At 47.9% G+C, this 21,904-nt stretch overlaps 1 protein-coding gene across 5 annotated transcripts in view; it reads right to left on the bottom strand.

The window, feature by feature from the left end:
- Positions 1-21,904, bottom strand: part of RCCD1 (RCC1 domain containing 1) — a 47,473-nt gene that overhangs the window by 11,820 nt on the left and 13,749 nt on the right. For 4 of the 5 annotated variants that reach the window (XM_069625197.1, XM_069625195.1, XM_069625198.1 and 1 more), the window contains 4 exons: positions 19,432-19,585; positions 18,371-18,492; positions 8,135-8,497; positions 3,448-3,603 (listed from right to left, as the gene is read on the bottom strand). In XM_069625197.1, coding sequence (XP_069481298.1) covers positions 3,448-3,603; positions 8,135-8,497; positions 18,371-18,492; positions 19,432-19,585 — 795 coding nt within the window. The remainder of the gene's footprint in view (positions 1-3,447; positions 3,604-8,134; positions 8,498-18,370; positions 18,493-19,431; positions 19,586-21,904) is intronic. The other variant, XM_069625196.1, reaches the window with a different exon arrangement.

Here is a 21,904-nt window from a genome sequence, read left to right as displayed (position 1 = left end):
CTTCAATGTCTTTTTCACTGACCAAAGAAACCCACTTACCGAGGCTAGAGGCGTACATTCATTTTGAGGCTTCGTTCTTTACTTACTACCTACACACCTTTCATGACAGCCTCCACCTACATCAGTTTACCACACTCCGATGCAGTGGCCTCAGTTTAAGGCTCTTCAAAAATTAACCTCTACTGCAGGCAAGGAGCTGTCTCGTATTAATCTTAAGAAGATGGACAGTTCAAACAAAGTTGGCTCTGAAGGTGCTGCTGTGGTTGCTCATTAAATTGCTTTTACCAAATGTTTTTCTAGACAAGCCACACAGAACAGCAGGCTTGCTTGAACATTCAAAAAATGATTCTACTCATTGGCTGCTGACTACTAGTCCTGCACGTCGAGCTCCACGTCTGCAACCTAACCAGCTAAAACCTGTGCCTAACCTCAATCCCACCCTACGCACTCCTGCGAGACACCACAATGCCTGGGGGACAGTACAGCCACATTAGTTCTACTACTGTGACTGGCCCTTTAATTTCTTCTCTGCATGAGAGAAAGACACCCCCTACACCCCGAGTCCATGCAGACCTACAGGGCTTGGAGATTGGCAGCGACGGGGTCAGGATTATCAACTTGGGTTTGCAAGGTGATTGCAGACCATAGAACAGTTGCCATCTCCAGGGATGTCCTGAAGGCGCACAATGAGGAGTTTCAAGAGATCTTATCTACGGGATGGTCTTTAGTGATCAGAAGAGCAGTGTTCTTCCCTATTTAAATATTAATAAAGATAGCGGACCAGCGTGTTGAGGGCTTGGCTCCCAGTGAAGAACATCTGGAGGGGGGTGGGGCAAAAAGTGAATACTATTAAGTTGGTTCTATGTGATTTTACAGATTGTTTTTAACCAAAGTAGTGTTTACCTAAAATAAAATAATGGAAAAATTCACTGAATTTCTTTTTATTTGGGGGTATCCCCCCCCTTAATAGCCCACTGCAACTCCCGCCCAAACAGTTTTAGCCCCTTATCCCGCCCCATATACATATTTTTAAAAATGAGGTGATTTTTCGTGCTTTTTGTTTTGGTAAAAAATGCTTCAAACCATTTTCATTAAAATCCCCGAATACCAATTAAGTTACCACCATCTCATCCAGAGAACCATAACCCATCACGCATGCAACCAGTGATCTGCAACCTCTAGCTCTTCAGATGTTTTGGACAACAACTGCGAGACCTAGAGGTGCACCCGGTGGTGATCAGGAGTCTTTCTTTCCAAGTTGCATGTTACTGCCTTATCCCAGTCTTGTTTATTTCAGCTGAGTCTTCTTAGGAAGATAAAAGCTTTTTGCTCCTCAGGGATTTCCATACAGCTGCCTGGCATGGGTTTTATCTCACATGGACAGTGTTAGTGGCATTTTGTCGGGCCAACCAGCGTCATGATTGGCACCTTTAAAGTCTGCTTTACATTCTGAAGTGTTAGGGAGATTTATCATGTGTGTGCTTCATCCCCTCTCCTAGTGACACCCCCAGCACTTTTTGCTGGACTTCTGGAACTTTATCTGAAATCCTGAATGAGTGGAGCCTTTTTTCCCCACTCATTTCTTATGGGCTCCATCTTTGTATTTTTACCTGCACTGTGGAGTCTATTTACCTCCATAACTCTTAAAGGCATCTGTAATTTACTACTGCAGCACAGGAGCTCCTTATGGGCAGTGTTGCTGGGGACCCTTAGGGTCCTCCCTTGAGATTTGTTTCTTTATCCTAGAATAACTACAGTTCTTAAGGATAGAGAGATACTTAGTATCTCTCCAAAAACTTTAGTCTGAGAGATTGGGACACACCACCTTATGTGGAGTACCAAAGGGATACCTAGTAGCCCCCTTCTCTTTGCTCCTGTGACTTTCTAGTCACATAGGCAATCTCCGAGTTATAGCTGGTGGCAGTGGATGTGTTCTACCAACTATTGTGTAGTTTTTATACCGCAGGCAATGTCCATAGCTTCGGTAATACACAATAGGGGCACCCAAGTACCAACTTGGGGCCTCACTTCTTTTTTCACCATTACTACCATGGTTATTCTTTGACAGCCCTTCTTCTACCATTTTGTGAGGGGGAGGCATGTGTGTGCATTTTGCCTTTGACAGGAACCATTTGGTGTCCTTGCCTGGACTCCAGAGTGTCTGGGCAGGCAGGAAGTTGAGTAGGAGTTTTCCACCCCCCTGTCCTTTGTGCCTGAATGGGACCAGCTCCCACTGGGGGACTGGCTGTCCTGATTGGACAGCCAAACGCCCCTTACTGATGAGGAAGATTGCAGAGGAGTGAGTGATGGAAATGTATAAAAGGTGAGGCTCCTGGAGTGAAAAGCAAGTCGATGACTGGAAGCTGAAATAACCGAAGACGACCAGAGATGCCTGCAGACCCCTTGCAACACTGAAGCAACCACTGCTGTCCTGACCCAGTTTGCTGTGCGACTGAGGAACTCTGAAGAGGACAACTCCTTCCTTTTGACTGGTGGTAACAAGTCCCAAAATTAACTTTGTTTTGAGCCATCTCCCGAGGTCTTCCGAGTTTCCAGAGCTGCAGAACCCAAGTACCAGGAGACCTACTGCCCATTTCGGGTGCATCGTTGAGGAAAGGCTGAATCCGTCCAAATCTTTGCTGAGCCCTCAAAGACACTCCAGAGATTCAATCATACTCGCACAGACCCCCTCAGTAGAGTGCATGACTGTAAGAAGTGAAGAAAATTGAGCGGGTGAATCGCGTCCTTTGTTGGTTCTGCAGAAAAGGCACCAAAACCGCACAGTGACCAAAGAAGTTGAGGAAAGCCGTGCCAGAAGTCCTCCCTCGAGACTGTTGCTAAGAGATCCCGTCCATGGTCCTGCCTTTCGTCATCAGACCAAGGAATCCGGAGGTCGGGTCCAGCGCTGCCCCATCGAGGAGGGACAGTCATATATTACCATGTGCCACCATCCTCCATCAGGAACAGATTCATATGCCCTGGGACAGTCATATATGGCCATGTACCATCTTCCTTCAAGAGGAACAGCTTTGTATGCTCAGGGACAGCCATATATGCCCATGAGCCACCATCATCCATCAGGAACAGCTTCATATGGTCAGGGACAGTCAAATATGTCCATGTACCACGATCCTTCATCAGGAACAACTTTGTATGGCATGGGACAGTCAAGCATGCCTATGTGCCACTATCAAATGCCAGGTGCCCATCACATACTGAAGCCACGTCCGGAGCCAAATACCTCTGTACCATTATGCAGTCAACAAATGACTGTTCTATATACACACACACACACACACAAAAAACTTGGGGACATTAAAAGAAAAGTGATTGCACAGAAGAAGTTTGTACCAGAAAAATTTGATTTTATAAATAGTTACTGCTTTTGAAATGATGCTGCTTTACAAATAAAACAATCTTTAATTGGGGAAAATGCAACATATTTACGTGTCACAGCCGACGTGTGTCGCGAGCCACAGCTGACTCTTAGGACTTCCGACTCTTCAGGTAAATCTAATAAAGCAGGAAAGGCCTGAATGGAAATGAAGTCCGACACCGGATCCCCGTCCTTCTCAAGAGTGTCAATTCCTTCTGAAGAACCACCTGAGAGAAAACACAAAGAGAAGGGAAAACGCTGCTATAAACATGTTCAACCAGATTTAACAACCATTCAAACCATCCAGTGACCCGTCTGTGCGCCATGAAGCCTTCATCGTCTGACACTGTACAATACTGAATGACATGAGAGGAATTGAGAGCGTCACAGAGAATGACAAAAGTGGCTAAATTGGGTTGAAGAAGCACAAAGATATTGCTTATGGGAGAGTACTGCACACCCGTGCAGCACCCACCGCATCAGGATGAGTTATCTCATCATTTGTTTAGAACCTGAAATGTATACTTGATTTTTGGTTAGGTCGGCAATTTATGCATTTTGTGTTGTCAACTCCATGCTCACCACTCTTGCTTGTTCTCTGTTCCCATGCACACCGCTCTGTTGGTGTCCATGCGCTCGTTCTCTGTTCCCATGCACACTGCTCTGTTGGTGTCCATGCGCTCGTTCTCTGTTCCCATGCGCACCGCTCTGTTGGTGTCCATGCGCTCGTTCTCTGTTCCCATGCACACTGCTCTGTTGGTGTCCATGCGCTCGTTCTCTGTTCCCATGCGCACCGCTCTGTTGGTGTCCATGCGCTTGTTCTCTGTTCCCATGCGCACCGCTCTGTTGGTGTCCATGCACTCGTTCTCTGTTCCCATGCACACCGCTCTGTTGGTGTCCATACGCTCGTTCTCTGTTCCCATGCGCACCGCTCTGTTGGTGTCCATGCGCTTGTTCTCTGTTCCCAAGCGCACCGCTCTGTTGGTGTCCATGTGCTCGTTCTCTGTTCCCAAGCGCACCGCACTGTTGGTGTCCATGCGCTCGTTCTCTATTCGTATGCACGCCGCTCTGTTTTGTGTCCATGCGCTCGTTCTCTGTTCCCATGCACACCGCTCTGTTGGTGTCCATGCGCTCGTTCTCTGTTCTCATGCACACCGCTCTGTTGGTGTCCATACGCTCGTTCTCTGTTCCCATGCGCACCGCTCTGTTGGTGTCCATGTGCTCGTTCTCTGTTCCCAAGCGCACCGCTCTGTTGGTGTCCATGCGCTCGTTCTCTATTCGTATGCACGCCGCTCTGTTTTGTGTCCATGCGCTCGTTCTCTGTTCCCATGCGCACCGCTCTGTTGGTGTCCATGCACTCGTTCTCTGTTCCCATGCACACCGCTCTGTTGGTGTCCATACGCTCGTTCTCTGTTCCCATGCGCACCGCTCTGTTGGTGTCCATGCGCTCGTTCTCTGTTCCCAAGCGCACCGCTCTGTTGGTGTCCATGTGCTCGTTCTCTGTTCCCAAGCGCACCGCTCTGTTGGTGTCCATGTGCTCGTTCTCTATTCGTATGCACGCCGCTCTGTTTTGTGTCCATGCGCTCGTTCTCTGTTCCCATGCACACCGCTCTGTTGGTGTCCATGCGCTCGTTCTCTGTTCCCATGCACACCGCTCTGTTGGTTTCCATGCGCTCGTTCTCTGTTCCCAGCTTTGACATGTTCGAAGGCAGAGAAAAACTATGGAAAATGTTACGGCTTTGGTCCGATGTTCATGAGGTTCATGTTTGAGGTATTTATGGACCACTTCATGAAAACAAAGAACATACACAATCAGAAAGATTAATATGTCCCGAATATGCTCCAAGATATGTTAGAATGAATGCCTGATTGAATTAAATCCTTTGAACTAGGTGCCCCATTGAGATAGACCCAGGCCAAAGACTGCATTGATAATCTTGCACAGAAAATGGTACGTGTTGCTTCTCCGCTGCTGCCTTCTAGTTACTTTCGTCATATAGGGCGAGTTATTTTCCATTGTTTGTAGTGCACTTGATGTTAGGACGCACCAATGGGTTTGGGGGGAGGGCACTTGGGTGCTCTATGAACACCTTTTGACACAACTGAAGAAGCTATAAAGTGTTGGTCTACGGGAGGCTGATCATCTTCCGAATCCCTAAAAGCTTCTTTTCCAGCGTGAACTTAGTTCTGAAGCAGTCGATGGAAGAGGAATGTAGGGGACTATGTATAGTGCTGGAAACCCCTGTTCAGGCAAGTTAGGGTTTCTTCCCCACTATAGAGTCAAATGCTTCAGGCAGAGACACAAGCAGTGAAACTGCAAATGGAAGCGGGGCAGTGAGGAATCAACATTCAGCTAGACATATTTTAAGTATTTCTCTCAAATTAGCAAGTTTGAGGTCTCAGTGCTTCACATCCGACGAAACCCAGAATGAGGACCAGCAAGTAATTTGCTCTTCTCCAAATAACAGGACAACTGTGCTTTATCCTCGCCTTCCAAGATTTCACTTGCGAAGCAGAGAATGCAGGGGGCCTGTAATTAGCAGGTAGAGTACATGGAGAAGCAGGGAATGGAGGGGGCCTGTAATTAGGGTATCCCTACATATTTTCCTCACCAAAAATATCGCCGTACATATGGTCGTCTGTCTCGCCATACGCAATATTTTTGGGGGGGATAATTTCTGGGAGCAAGGGTTGCGGGGGTATCCCCCGCAGGGTCCATGGCTCAATATCGCTGCAACAATATGGCGATATTTTTGTATCGTGATATTTTTGCGGGCATATTAACACATGGAACCGTAATTAGCAGGTTCAGTGTATAGAGAATATGCCCATCTGCAGAGAACTATTGATATCAAGCGAGAAATCATCAGACAAAACTGAAATGTGATCTTTCATACATCTGGCTTTTATGGTGTATCGGCAACGCTGGAGGTAAGGCGTCTGAAGCCTGGGACTGTCGTCTCTGTTGAGTCATGTGTATGGGGTCCATGAAGATGTGGCTGTTTCAGAAAGCCGAGTTATAGATGACAGCACAATTAGAGGAGGAGAAAAAGGAGGCACAATACTGTGGGACTGCAAATGATGCTGTGAATCACACGCCGCGGTGGAGCAATAAACCAGGAAGCTACAACCACTTCGAGAGAAGAAACAGTGAAAGGGGGGGGGGGAGCCTCATCGGCCAGCCATAGCTGCACTACAGAGGAATTGCTATTGTTATGATATGGCATTTATAACGCGCCCATACACAAGTGTTTCAAGTCGCGACAAGGCAAGGGAGGGGGAACAAAAGGGAAGACAGAAAACGATCCTACTAGGCCAGGTGTCATTCAGATTGCGCAAGCGCGTTGGAAGGGGGAGGTGACAGTGCAGTACATGGTAAAGAAGAATAAATAACAATAAGTAACAGTAAGGCCAGCAGGTGGCAAGTGCAGGGGTAAGCGCAGGCATCAGGTGTCAAGCGCTGGTAGTAGGACTGTAGGATACAGAAAACAGTCCCCAAGTGCAGGGGTTGCCAGGAAGGCAGTGCAGGGGTACGACTGGCAGGGGAGGGGACCTGTGCACAGAGTTCAGAAGGTGGCCAGGTAACCAGTGCAGTTTCAGCCAGGAGGTCAGCAGGGGAGAGGAGGAGAAAAAGCAGAAGCAAAGAGAAAGGTTTTGAGGTGCTTGCGGAAGCGGAGATGATTCTCTTCAAGTTTTAGGGCGGCAGGGAGGCTGTTCCAGAGGGAGGCCCTAGCTGAGGAAAGAGATCTCCCACCAGCTTGTTGCCTAGAGAAGCGACTGACCATGAGGGAGTTGGAGACGGATGAGCGAAGAGCTCGAGAAGGGAGATACTTAGGAAGAGAGAGTTGAAGGTATTGAGGTCCCAAACTCCAGAAGGCCTTGTGGACAATGCAAAGGGTTTTGTACTTAATCCTCGCAGCCACTGGGAGCCAGTGCAGAGATTTCAGTCCTGGAGAGATACGATCCCTGGGTTTGAGGCCAAGGACAAGTCTCGCAGTCTTGTTTTGGATGAGTTGCAGAGGGCGGAGAGCAGAAGCAGGCAGATTTAGAAAGAGGCTGTTGCAATAGTCCAGCCTAGAGAGAACCAGAGCTCTGGAGACAGTGAACTTCTAGGGGAAGGAGAGGAAAGGAAGAATACCTCCGAGGAGGAGCAGCTGGTAGTGTGACTTCTTAGAGACATCATAGATGTGAGGAGAGAAGGAGGGTGTTTAGTCGAAGATGACCCCAAGGTTTTTTGCCTCACAGGTGGGAGCAGGAAGAGGGCCAAGAGAGGGTGGCCCGAGGGTGACAGGAAAGGTAGGAGTGGGTGTGCCGATGTGGAGAATCTCCGTCTTACTGGCATTAAGGCAGAGATAATTGGCGGTACACACCAGGATGGCAGACTGACAGTCATAGATGAGAGAGGGAGTAAACACTGTACAGAGCACACATCCACCCAAGGACATCTTGACGCTAGGACAATCGAGCAAAGCTACAACCTACCCCAAGCATCTAGAATAACAAAGTCTTCAATACGCTCCTAAACTCGTCAGTGTGTCCGAGAGTGAATTGCAAAGTATTCTACATTTTTGCCGTAGTAATTGAAAAAGCCTGGCTACCAATCCTAGATGGGCGTAACTGTGGAACCTTGAGCAGACAAGCATTACTGGCGCAGAGGGTACGCCCAGGCACCCAATATGTAAAGACATATGCACAAGCTATTCAATACTTTACACAATGAGAAGTTGAGTATATCACACTGTGTTAAAGGATTCTCACCTAGGTTGCAGTCTTCTGGAGTAGATGGGTTATTGGTCTCCTTTTTTGGTTTCTCACCCAGGTTGCCTTCTTCTGGAGTAGATGGGTTTGTGGTCTTCTTTGCTGGTTTCTCAACCAGGTTGTCTTCTTCTAGAGTAGATGGGTTTGTAGTCTCCTTTGCTGGTTTCTCACCCAGGTTGCCTTTATCTGGAGTGGGTGAGTTCTTGGTCTCCTTTGCTGGTTTCTCACCCAGGTTGCCGTTCCCTTGACCAGCCTCTTTTGAAGTACAGCTCGATGCTCCTTTGCTCTCTTCTGCTAGTCGTTTGGATGGGAGCCCAAGTTGTCCAGATTCATTCCAACCCCAAGTATATATGTCGCCAGACTCTTAAAGGAATGAAAATAGAACCATGTCATTAATAGCATCCACAAATTGACTTCAGCAGATTGTGAAGTTCAGACAGTTTAGGTCAGGGTTGTCCAACACCAAGCCTCGATGGCCGGATACACGTCGGATTTTCGGGACACCACTCCATATTCATGAGATAAATTTGCATGCAATGATTCTAAATGTATGGACATTTCTTCACATGAATATTAATGAGGGATATCTCAATAATCCATCAGGATTCTGGCCTTCCAGGTCTGGAGTTGGACAACCCTTGTTTAGGTCATCTCCAACTGGGTAAGACTTTTAAATCTTTAATTGTTAAAAGTACACAGTTCATATAACATAAAATCTACTGGAAAAACAAATAGATCCACTGTTGAGAAGGACCGTCTTAGGGGCTGTCACAAAAACATGGGAAACACATTTAGATAGATTGATTGATTGATATTTTATTTCTATCGTGCCTGAACACAAGTGTTTCAGAGAGCGAAAAGGCAAGGGAGGGGAACAGGGGAGAACAAAACAGCGATCTTACTAGGCCCAGTGACATTGGGAAAGTGCAAGTGGATGGGAGAGGGGGAGGGGAAAAGTGCATGGAAGGAGGGAGAAGTGGAAAGTGCAAAGCAGAGGAGAAACAGATAAATAACAATAAATAAATAATAAAGGCAACAAACAGTGGTAATGCAGCCAGCAATTTGCAAGTGCTAGGTTTAAGGCAGCAGACAGGGTAGGTCTGATAAGTGCAGGAAGAAAAAGGGGGGGGCTGTATGGGTACAGATACAGACCCCATTGCAAAGGGTGGCCTGGAGGCAGTGCGGGAGGGTGGCAGGGTGAGCAGGTACCTGGGCCCGAAGGACAGAGGGTGGCCAGGTGCACAGTGCCAAGAGTGAACAGATAAGCTGGGGAGAGGGCGAGCGAAGTCAGAAGAAAAGAGGATGGTCTTGAGGTGCTTCCGGAACCAGAGATGGTTCTCCTCAAGTTTTAGAGTGGCAGGGAGGCTGTTCCAGAGGGAGGCCCCAGCCGAAGACAGATCTACCCCCAGCTCGTTTCTTTGAAAAACTACTGACTCAGAGGGAGTTGGAGGTAGAGGAGGGAAGAGCTCGAGAGGGGAGGTATTTGCAGAGGGATAGCTGAAGGTATTTTGGACCCAGGCCCCAGAAAGCCTTGTGGACAATGCAGAGGGTTTTGAATTTAATCCTGGCATCCACTGGGAGTCAGTGGAGAGATTTCAGAGCTGGAGAGATACGATCCCAGGGCTTGAGGCCAAGGACAAGTCTCGCAGTCCTGTTCTGGATTAGTTGCAGAGGGCGTAGAGTAGAGGCAGGTAGATTTAGAAAGAGACTGTTACAATAGTCCAAGCTAGAGAGAACCAGAGCTTGGGATACCATGAGCTTCTGGGGGAAGGAGAGGAAAGGCACAGTACCTCTGAGGAGGTGCAGTCGGAAATTTGATTTTTTAGAGACCTCAGAGATGTGGGCGGAGAAAGAAAGGGTGGAGTCAAAGATGACCCCCGAGGTTCTTAGCCTCGCAGGTGGGGGTAGGAGGAGGGCCAAGGAAGGCCGGCCAGAGAGTGAGGGGAAAGGATGGTGAAGGTGTGCCGATGAGGAGGATCTCCGTCTTGCTGGCATTCAGACAAAGATCATTGGTGGTACACCAATCTTGAATGGGAGTTAGGCAATCAGAGATGAGAGAGGGAGAGGAGGTGACAGAGGACAGCCTGAAAATGAGTTGAGTGTCGTCAGCGTAGCACTGGAAATTTGAGCAGAAAGTGGCAATGCAGTGGGCAAGAGTTGCCAGGTATTGGTTAAAAAGCCAGGGCGAAAGGTTAGACCCCTGGGGAACACCACAGGTAGAGAGGAAGATAGATGAAAGGAAGGACCCAAGTTGGACCTGGGAGGGTCGATCTGAGAGGAAAGAGGTCAGCCAGGCCACAGCCTGATCAGTGATACCCAGGTTTTCACGGAGATGGTTGAGTAGGATGGTATGGTTGACGGTGTCGAAGGCAGAAGAGAGATCAAGGAGGATGAGGACAGAGGGAATGTTAGAGTCAAGGTTGGAGAGCAGATCCTCACGGATGTTCAGGAGAGGTGTTTCTGTGCTTCTGGCAGCTCTGAAGCCAGACTGGTGGTCATGGCGACAGCCAACAGAATTGGAATGAAGGTTAAGCTGAGAGATGGCCAACTTTTCCAGGAGTTTGCCAAGAAAGGGAGTAATAGAAATTGGGTGATAGTTAGCTGGACAAGAAGGATCAGCTGTGGGTTTCTTGAGAAGAGGATGCACACAGGAGTGCTTCAGAGGGGAGGGGAAGGACCCTGAGGCAAAGGAGTGGTTGCAAAAATCAGCAAGGGCAGCAGCAAGGGTGTCAATGTGGTCCTTGATGGTTTTAGAGGAACAGGGATGAACCTGTTTTGACGAGGCTTTCATAGATCGGACTTGTCTGGCGACCTCGTCAGGGGTGAAAAGAGGAAAGGACGAGAAGGATGGTGGAAGGGTGGGTAAAGGAGGGTCAGCAAGCACAGATGGAGAGGGGAGAGGAGGGGTGTGGGTGGAGAGGGTGGACAGGATGTCCGGGTTTTTTAAATGAAGTGAGAGGCAAGGGCATTGCAAAGAGCCTGGGAGGCAACAGGAGGGGTAGAGACTGTAGCACGGTTGGCCAGCTCCTTGCAGATTTCAAAGAGTTTGGCCGAGTTTTTAGATGCCGCAGAGACACAAGCTTGAATGTGGACTCTGTTCTTGGTGAGGACAGAGTCAGTATTGCCTTTGTAGCAGGCGACAGGCCAGTTTGTCAGAGGATGAACAGGAAGTCCTCCATTTCCTCTCAGCTGCCCTACACTTACGTTTAAGTGTAGCTAGGTCAGAGTCATACCAGGAATTGCACTTGGCTTTGGACTTCAAACGGATCCTCATGACAGGGTGTTATGCTTGAGCTAAAACATGGCGCTGATGTGCAGTGCATTCTGGGAGCGCTCGGAGCCATGATGGATATTTACTTCATGCCGCAGTGAAAAGCTGCACTCATTTTGCTGAGAGCTAGATTCACGATGCTGAAGAAAACATGCTTTCCAAACCTGGTATGCAGTCAAGGACATTTCTGCTGGGAAAGCTAACTTTGTTATGTCTTGTTATGAGCTATGGGACTGTTTTCCGTGGTGCTTGTTTTTAGAGGAGGGAGGCACTTTGCTCCTTGAGGGTACTGTCGGTTGACCCAGCTGGCAACCAACGGGTGCTCATCAAAGCGCACGTGCGTTGCCAGAAGGTTCGAGAAATCGCCACCCCTTTTTGAAGGGTGCATATATGCGGAACCCCTGAGCGGTCAGGTGAGACTTCAGCCAGAGAGGGGACACTTCTGTCCGGCATACCTGTGGGCTGTTGTGCTCTCGGCCTGGCTGTTATCGGGGTCTTCCAGCCGCTTCTGGCGAGATGAGGAATCCAGTTAGGCTCAAGGTGATGTATTTTCTTTTGAATTCTCTGTTTCTTCTGTGATTTATTTCTGTTATCACTGGTTGCTTCTAAGCTTTGAATAAATAGCCGTATAAGTGCTCATTATTTTCTAAGAGTGTGTGGTTGCAAGTATTGGCTCCATAATTGTACTGGTGATTTATGACCGTCCGTGCACTTTGGGAGAGCAATACACAGGGGCAAGAGCATCAAGCGTATCAGAAATTGAAGAGTAGGGCAGAGAAAGGGCTGTCAGGATGTGAGCCAGCCAAAGGTGTGGGGGGGGGGGGAGAAAGTGGCGGCAAAAGCCTCAACTGACACACGCTTCATGGGCCGGATGTCCGAGAAGGTAGGTGGCAGTAGGCTTGGCTTGGGGGAAGAGAGGGAGAGATGAGATGAGAGGAGGGAGTGATTGCTCCAGGAGAGAGGAGTGGTCAGACAAGACAAGAAACATGTGGATTTAGGCTTCAATCACAGTCTTCATTCACAGACAGGTTGCCTGTACCAACAGGTCTTGCTCTCTGAGGCAGGCAGTAGCTATGACCACATGCGGCCACGCCTGTGCAAACAGGTCTCATTCTATCAGGCAGTAGCTAGCACCACATGCAGCCACGCCTGTTTCCCACTCATCCGCAACAAAAATGTTGTGGACTAGATACTGGATTTTACAAAGGTTCCTGGCAGGAACGCCCCCAGGTACAGCAACTTGTACCTCACCTGAATTACAAAAGATAACCATCTACCAGTGCAACCCATAATACTAGTCATCCGAGGGGACTTGCATAGGGAAACAACGTAACCAGCGTACCCAGTTGGCCCTGTAGTCCATCAGGGGCCACAAATGATAGTCACTGATGAGGGCTGGGAGGGGAGAGGGGAGGGAGTTGGGTAAACCGGGTAAGAATAGTCAAAGATACACATACGTCTCACGCCAAGATAGGACTTTCAGTCTCATAAGAGTGCTCTCAAACAGGACTGTCAAAATGTGCAAAATAATTTTGTCCACCTAGGCCAATTGCCGAATTCCCATTTATTAAAAATTAAATTAATTCACTCTTAAAATGACAAGCATCAAAATGTTTAGACTGCCAAACGGTTACTGAATTAAAGCTTGAAAGCTAATCCATCAGTTCTCCAGGTACAGCTCGTGGGGATGTGCAGACATGATGCAATGCCTCTGGAACATGCAAGGATGAATCTTCTGCCTTAAAGGCGTTAGGAGTTGGTCACTGACCAGATAACCGTTGCTACTGCAGCTACGCCAACAGGACAAGCCTGAAGGATTACAATAGGATTAAAAAGGTATTTTAAGACATTCTGTCTTACCTCTTGAAGAACGATTCAACGATCTTAAAGAGGTAAGACAGAATGTCTTAAAATACCTTTTTAATCCTATTGTAATCCTTCAGGCTTGTCCAGTTGACGTAGCTGCAGTAGCAACGGTTATTAGTGTACGCTAATGACTAAGAATCGTTTCTGAATAGCTCAAATGACAGATTTTAATGGTCTAATATTGTCTGAGAGCTTTGTATTGGAACAGCCAGTACATGGACATGACAGATGGAAAAGAGAATGTATAAGCGGGTTGTCTGTGGTAAACATGCTACTGTTGCCGACTACTTTCTGCTTCCACAGACATTTGAAAATATGGGTGTCAACATGCTTGGCTGAAGAATTGATTGTCGCATGTCTGTAACATGTCCAAGCACGTTGGCAGATGGGCCTTTTGATGATGTCTCATACCGGATTCCAAGAAATGAGGGTGCAAACCCACAGGTGCCGGGTACCACCACCTTCTGTGTGGCGCTGGCCCGTAGGTGGTGTACTGGGGTTCCTCCTGGCCTTCCTATCCATTCCCATTAAGCTCTGGAGTACAACATGCTCCAGTTACTGACAACATTGCTTAGGGTCCGGGGAGTCCCCCCAAGAGGTGCCGATTAGTGGGACACAAGTACCAGGAGACCATGGCTAATCGTAGGAATCCTTCCTGAACTCAGAATTATGTGGAGACCTCATCATGCAGCCTGCAGAACATCACGGTCCACCAAATGCCCAGGAATGGACAAGTGAGCCGGTCACCGCCAAAGACCCTGGGACACCATGCCTGCTTAAAAGTCATCCTGGGCACTTCAACCACGCACACACCTGAGCAATCCTCTGCAGCACATACAATACTGACAGAAAAAGCAATTTAGTGCCCCCCCCCACCTCCCCATGTGTAGGCTTGCACTGCAGCCCCAAGTGCCCCGGAAGAAGTCATTACTAAACATCATGAAGTCCTTGGCAGCTCACCACTCACTGTACTTGGCTCAGGAGCAAACACAGTGGAGTACAGGGCTGCAGGGGACCCTGGAGGCGTGGCCAAACCAGTATAAATGTTGCTGGGGAGTATCTATGTGAGGAGTGGGACAATTCTACTGAGTCAGCCTTGTGATTACATGCGCACAAAGGGCAGTCACTGCTGAGGACACCCTCAAAGGGGCCTTGCAGCCACCACCGAGTCATCCTCTTCATCACGTGATTAGGCACATGCTAGACTTAAAGCAGGTTACAGGTGAGTCACTTGTCTCTAGGCGAGTCAGATGAGCACACCCCCACTGCTTTCACAGTTAAGGCAACGTCAGACCCGGGATGGGTCATTAGTTTTGAGTGCAGGTTGCACTGTAGTGATAACATTGTGGTATTTTGTTACCTTACTTCCACCAGTAGAAGCGGTTGGCCGCTACATATGCGTTGATTAACTTTTTGCTCTCATTGGCAAGCACACGCCACTAGGTGCGCAGCCAGGTGGGCAGCTGATGATTGCGACACGTTGAGACACCCTGAGCACCATGCGTATTCTATGTGCCGGGTAGATGGAATTTTGCAATATATGTGTTACTGAGAAACATTGGCCACAGTTGTGGTGCATTTCATTCCAATCAGTTACAGCACCGACATTGGCACGGTTTATTGCCTATTTCCAGTTTGTTTATTTTTTCTCCCTTCTCATTTTCTTCCCATTTCCATTGTTCTCATTGCTTTGATTTATTGATGCCCACTACACAACAATATTGTCTTATTGGACCATGTGATCACTGACAAGTTCGCAAAATTCTGTCTCTTTAACCATGCTATTTGACATATCGAATATGTAATTGCAGTGGCGAGATGTAACCACTATATGCATTTTGCGACGTTTCCACACGGTTCACTATTGATGTTTCTTTCTGTTATCGGCAAGGGTTTGTTTGGGGTCCCGATGGCCTTCTTAATGACATGCACAGATATATGCTCCGACGATGGACCACTGGCCCGAAATGCATAGGCATTGTAGCTTTTTGGCATTGGCCGCAGTATAGCGGTCAACACATTGAATACAACATTGTTTTGTCTCAAGAAGAATCTTTAGTTATGTACTTTTTTCAACCTACGAACACAACAAGATCACTGACACCATTGACGTATATTTCTCTGGCTGTTTAGCTAGACTAAGGGTGTGCAACCCACACCGCTGGCTTTCACTAGCCAAGGTCAACAGTTCTGCCGATTAACGGGACTTTGCCACTTCTCCCCAGAGGGGAACCCCTCCCTGTGAGGCTAGGGGGGTGAGTCCCTACCCAATAATCCCCCTAGGGGTGCTAATAAGGGGGAGGACCTCACAGGGATAGGGACTCCCATTCTGTTCAGGAACCCCCTTAACCTCTCACCCCTGAGACTTCAAGACCTCCTGAAAGTATGGTCAGCCCATATAAACGCACTACTGCTATTGATTGTAACTCTCCAGGCAATATTTACTCAGAGGTCGAGCAGTAAAAGCAATAAAGATGCAGGGCATTTACAAGTCTTTCCGGAAGCTGCTGAGATGAGGAAGAGCACTCAAGGAAGCATACTGAGTGTTCACCCTCTAAGTACTGAGACAAAAATGCCACTAGGAAGGATGAAGATGGGCCAAAGGAAACAGGGGGAAGGACTGTGATCGTACGCTGGGGACGACCCAGCCTATATGTATAAAAAGAGATGAAGGACTGCATGAAATAAATGAGAAGCACCAGGTGTGAAGCCTAGAGAGCCCAGAAGATTCGAAATGTGCGAGAAGATGGAACGCTGCGTAGATGATCCGAACGGCTGAAGAAGCCAGGGGAAACCGGAGGGAGTCTGCTGTCATCTGACTGAGCGAGAGCTTACCTGGAAGATTGAACTTGGAAAACAGTGGTGTGACCTCGTGGAGGTCGACCGGCTGATCCAGGGACGGTGCCGATACCATTGAGCTGCAGAGGTGCCTGACATGTCCCGCTACTAACACAGGTAACGGGGAACATGGAACACTTGGTAAGGGAGTGAAGCCAGGTAAGAGCAGCATCCAAAGCAATCTCCCTCGCCCCTGTAGACAAGCCTAAGCTATGAAAAGGGGAGAGTGTACGTGGGGGGTAATCTCCCTCGTCTCAGTGATGAACACAGAAATTCGATCAGTCTGTGAAACCTCAGGAGTAATCTCCTCGTCTCAGTGACTACCAACAAAGTGCCTCAAGTGTGAATACGAATAAGAAGGATCTACTTGTCTCAGAGGGGGTTGTGAATGTAAAGCCAGTGGGAGAAGCTACAGGAGCGACTTCCCTCCTCAGAGAGACTGTGGTCGCAGAACCTCAAGTACCAAATACTTTTGGAGCGATTGCCTACATCAATGCAAGTGATCTAAGAGAGAAAGATATAAGGGCAGTGGGATTGGTCTCTCTGGTTTAAGAGTCGGAAGGAAGAAGATCACATCAGGGCTGGCCCTTCTAGTCCCAGTGGGCCTTTGAATCTCAGTGCCCGTTTGAGAGACACTAAAGCAACAGAATACAGAGCCAAGCCTGAAAGGAGGTTCAAGAGCAGAAGTGTGCCGTTTAGATTGAACTACCAGCAGTGTATTAGGGACGGACATCACGGTTGGAACTTGATAAACCAGGAGGGAGGAGTCATTCTCCAGGCCCTTCATTTGAATTTGAACTATTCTCTAGTTAATTGTCACGTGATTATGATGCACTATTTCAGCAGGAGGGAGTCATCCTCCTGACCTTTCTTTCTTAGGTATTGTTTTCATTTAGAGGCAGGGATAGAAGAGGATTTTGGGGACAGAGGACGGTTATTTTGGTTGGACATTCATACTGACGACAAGCACCCAGTTATCTTTACTTTAGGGAGGGATTTCCGTTTAGAGCCAGGGAAAGGTAGGTGCTGTTTTTGTTATTTAAAATATCACCAACATACCACCTTTGTGTGTGACTCCTGCATCAGACGTACCACCACAGGCGTTAGCAGTTGGGGGCAGGTGGAGACAGTGCACAGAAGAGCAGCGAGGAGGATAAGGTGTTAGGGGTGGACAGGAGGGGTGGAGAGAAGAAGCAGCTGCTGGGAAGGAAGAGCAGAGAAGCAGCAGAGTCGTAGTGAATAGGAGTAGTTGGAGAGAGAGGCGGAGCAAAGGGAAGGGGTTAGAGGGTAGCAAGGTGGTGGGGTGAGAGGAAATTGAAGGAGGCAAGGCTTACTGGAGGGACAGACATAAAGGAGGAGAGGAGGGTTAAATAAATGTCAAGGCAAGCAAGAGAAAAAAAGAAATAGAGAAGAGGAAACGAGAAGAAACAGGAGGAGGAAGGGAGAGGTGAGCAGAGGCTGAAGTAGCAAATAAAACACAAAAGCAATACAGAAGAGGGCCGATCAGGGGGAAATAGGAGCATCAGAGCGAGAGAGAAAGGACAGGTGTGTGAAGAAACCAAGGAGTAGAGCACAGAAGGAGGCTCAGAGAGGAAGAAGTTAGGGAGACACTACACAAGGAAAGAATAGTGTTAGAAATATCACAGGAGGGTTTAACATTGAGGATGAGGGAGAAGTTAGAAAGAGAAGAAGACAGGAAAGGAAACAGAAGCTCAAAAGTGGTGCAAAGCCAAGTGGCTAAGATGGTCTCTCACGTAATGAGCACCTTCAATGGACTGTGCCGGGACAACGACCAAAAGATGAACCCTGAAAGGATTTGCTAGGGTCTGATGTGCAAGTGTTCAGTTGGATGATGCAAGCCGTGGCGGCAGTATGTCAGGAAATCAAGAAAGATGCAGATGAGAAGCATCTCGACACCAAGAAAGAAGTGCAGGGACCACTGAAACTCCAGGACCGTGAGTGACTCTTTTCATATCATGCAGAGGGATGGGGACAGATCTAAAACTGTAGTGCCTAAGGGAAAAGCCATTCTTCACAATGGTTTGTGTACACCGTCTCCTATTCATTCATCCCTAGTTATTTCTTTACTAATAAAGACTGTTTTACCATTTATTTCAGATTGAGCTGTCCGTGGATTGCCACAGTCTTGTGACAGCCCCATTATTTTTAATTTGCAAACAAACAACGCAATCCTTGTCACAACCATTCCCTCACAGACATTTTTCGCAAAGAAAGTAGTCCTTGGAAATAACGGACATTACCACTGATGCTGACCGAATGCCAACTTCCAGCTGCCACATCACTCATCGAAATCCCCCGCAGACCTTCTACGACCAGTGGCTCAGACACATCCTCGAGTCCGCCATGTCCGAGTTGTCCATGTCTAATGAGAGAAAATATGTACAACACAATACTTTTAGCTTTTTGTGAAAACTTATGGATCAGCTCAGTAACATAGTTTTGCCACCTATGAGACACTGTGCACGTGCCTAAATGCTGTGTTTCGGAGTAGTTCCAATGTGTTTGTCCTGTCTATTAGTTTGCTCTCTCTGCTGCCAACTCATCATCAAACTGACCCCTTACAACACATGGTGGCGTAGCCAATAGTCGTATGCCCACACCCTATATCCTATGATAAATGAGTTGCAGTGCTGCATGGGAAGATTACTAATCCTAATAAGTTGCCCCTCCTCACATATTTACACTGCTGGACCGTCTACAAGTCTCAGATATTGATTCAAGCACAGCATAATTATTGATTATGTTTGGTCATGTGAAATTGAACCAATTGCGAGATTTTTAACCCAAATATGTAGTATACAACAATATTGTGTAAAGGTGCTGTACCTTCATTCTAGTTGACGCATTCTTCTGCACGTTAAACACACTTCCCTCATTGCATTGACATGGAGCAAGGGAGGGATGGCAATGCTGTCTGAAGATGAGCAAGACGCATCCGTTTAAGTTAAGTCCATCAAAACAAGAGATTTGTGCTGAAACTTTGAGTAACAGAAGTCACCAACAGGCTGTAGAGTGTGGGCCGGAGATGGGATTCTAAAGGTATGAGGGGAAAGGGGAGATCAGACGGAGACTATTGTCAGAGCAGGTGGTAAAACATTTGCGAAAGGGAAAGGAAATGTGTACAGAGGAAGCACTGAAAACGAGGGGAGACTAACGTGTGGCTGATATTCAGGCCGGATCACAATGTCTTGACTTTCTGCCAATTTGTAATATTTTTTATTTGCAAAATACATTTGGAGTCCAGCACTGCACAGCCATGATCAATCTATTACAAGGTGAGAAGACACGTATAGAGGCCTACCTGCCGGATCCCCACGTGAAGACTTCCCAGGTGGAGCTGAGCAGGAGCGCGTGCTCAGTTCCCAGGGACAGCTTCTGCGCCTTGATATCGCAGGGGAGTGTCCGGAAGAAAGGCGGCTTTGGCATCACGTGCCCGTCTGCAACCAAAGGGAACGCTGTGAATATTGCAAGAGCAGAATTATCAATGCAGTAATGACTCAGGAAATGAAAGTAAAGGTTCTGTCTTCTACATCTTAAACCAGAAGCATTCCAAATGCAAAGGATCGCGCCTGCCAAGGCCATGTAAAGTCCCCTAAAGCCCAATCTATTCCCACTGCCTTAACTCTACATACGGGGTCTCCAACCTGCAGCTCTCCCGATGTTTTGGACTACGACTTCCATGCCTCCTCACCTTTGACTAAGATGGCTGGGGGTGTAGTCCAAAACATCTGGAGAGGCAAAGGTTACAGACCCCTGTTCTACACCAACCAACTGGGAGCAGTGACTGGAAATACAGATGGGCATCCCTAGCTGGCTTACTCAGCTAATCAAAACCTTACCGTAACTACACTGGGCATCACATAAACCTCACTCACTCCCTAATGAGGGCAGACCTCCACACAGCCACTACTTCAAAATCTGAACTCCAGGCATGGCAACATCCCTATCCACCTTCACTGAGTCTCCATCTAAGCCCACTGTGTCCTAGCGCACAAAGCTGTCATCTAAAGACACCACAAAAGTATACCAAAAAGCTCAGACTCTTGGGAAGCACTTTTACCAAACGTAGTAATAGGGGTGAGAGGGGGGGGGAGGGGTCTATGTCCCTCAACCAGGAGTTTCACATGACAGCCAACACTTCACCAATCCTGGTCTGCACTAGCAGAATACGGAGCATAAAGCCCGTGGGTCTACGCCAGCCCCCACCCCTGTTCCAGAGCAAACATAAAACGCTCCCGTAAAGACCTTTCTCATTGACCCTAAACCATGAGTTCCTGCCTCTGACCGACAATGCGCTCGTTTCCTTTCCTGGGTGCCACAGGCTCTGCTAAACTTGTATTGGTTACATTTTTCAATGTGTTACTTTTTTCATTTGAAAACCATTGAAAGGATCTCCCCAGACATATATAGAGTTGAGCTTGGTAGAGCCTTTACACTTTCGGTATCTCATGGTTGTAAAGACTTGAGGGGCCATCTGTACATCCGCCCTATATATGGCAGGGTAGAGGCAAGGAACACCCCGGCCAAAGTTCTCTATCGGGTAGCTATGGACAAGCAACCCAGGCTTAAGCTCTCAGGAGGTGATGCAGGCTGGTTCTTAAGTACAGTGAGTCCCCAAGCACCATCAAAGGAAGATGCATCCATTTCAATAACACATTTTGTGTACTGTGGTAATACTATAATGAGAAATCTGTACAATTCTATGTAGTCCCACACCTAGACTTTTGATTCCTTTAAAATGCATCAGCTGCTGACAGTTATACTAAAGCATACAAATCATTTGGTAAGGCGCAACAGTATAGAATTAGGGAGGCAAGGCAGGGTAACATCTAGCAATGGCAGAATGCTTTCTTTGGAGAGAGATACGCAATTCTGAGTGAGGATCCCCACCTGGTCAAACTGTAATAAAAGATTTAACAAGCCGAGTCCAAAGTTGCTCAATAAGCCTTGCTTCTTGGTTAAGAAGTTCAACCACTCCACTGTACCTGAAGTGGGAGAGTTTCTTCGACGGTTCTTCGACCGAATCCTTCGAGGATGGACCCCACATGAAGAAGGAGCCACTGGGCATCGTGATCCTCAAGGAAAAGTAGAACACTTGCGGTGATACAGCCGCTTCGACCTTTGTGGTTCTCTTTGACGATGAATCATTCCCTCGATGGTGGAAGTCCTGGGAAGATGAGGCGTGCGGTAGGCCTCGATGCAAAATGTTCAGTGCCGCAAATAAGACTCTCGACTTACCTCAGGATAACGTCAGCGATCGCGACTAGACCACGGGCTGAACCTCAGATCGTCACTCCGTCAGTGTCCTCAAGACGTCTGTGTTGACTTCTGGTGGCGGGAAACCCACCGGACAACTTTCCTCAGTAGCCAGCGACCTTGACTGTCTCCGGCAGGACAAAGTGGTTGACAGTGATGGCAAGGGAGCCCTCTTTCAAATGTTCTTAGGCAAGGTGGAGCTTTTTCAGCTCTGGGCGTCAAGCAGTATGGCGTCAAGGTGTCCCCGCTTCTGAGTGACACGATTCGACTTAGCTTCCAGCGGTCACGGAAATCTTCTGACCCCGGTCGACACCAATGGACTTCGACGACCCTCGATGTCCAGGCGCTCTCTTCAGGATTCTGGGCAGACCCCTTCTCCGGACGTCAGACTCACAGAACTGGCTTCCAGGGTGCTTCAATGAAGAGCAGCAGTTTTTGCACGATGGTCCCTCGTAGCTTGGGGAGAGGTCTCCTAGCCAGGTCCTCTCTGAATCAGTCCTCGACAGACTCTACAGCTC

This window comes from Ambystoma mexicanum, chromosome 11 (genome assembly GCF_040938575.1).
Source record: "Ambystoma mexicanum isolate Mex_15411 chromosome 11, UKY_AmexF1_1, whole genome shotgun sequence".
NCBI classification, from domain to species: domain Eukaryota; kingdom Metazoa; phylum Chordata; class Amphibia; order Caudata; family Ambystomatidae; genus Ambystoma; species Ambystoma mexicanum.
This window is presented reverse-complemented; position numbering and strand designations above follow the sequence as displayed.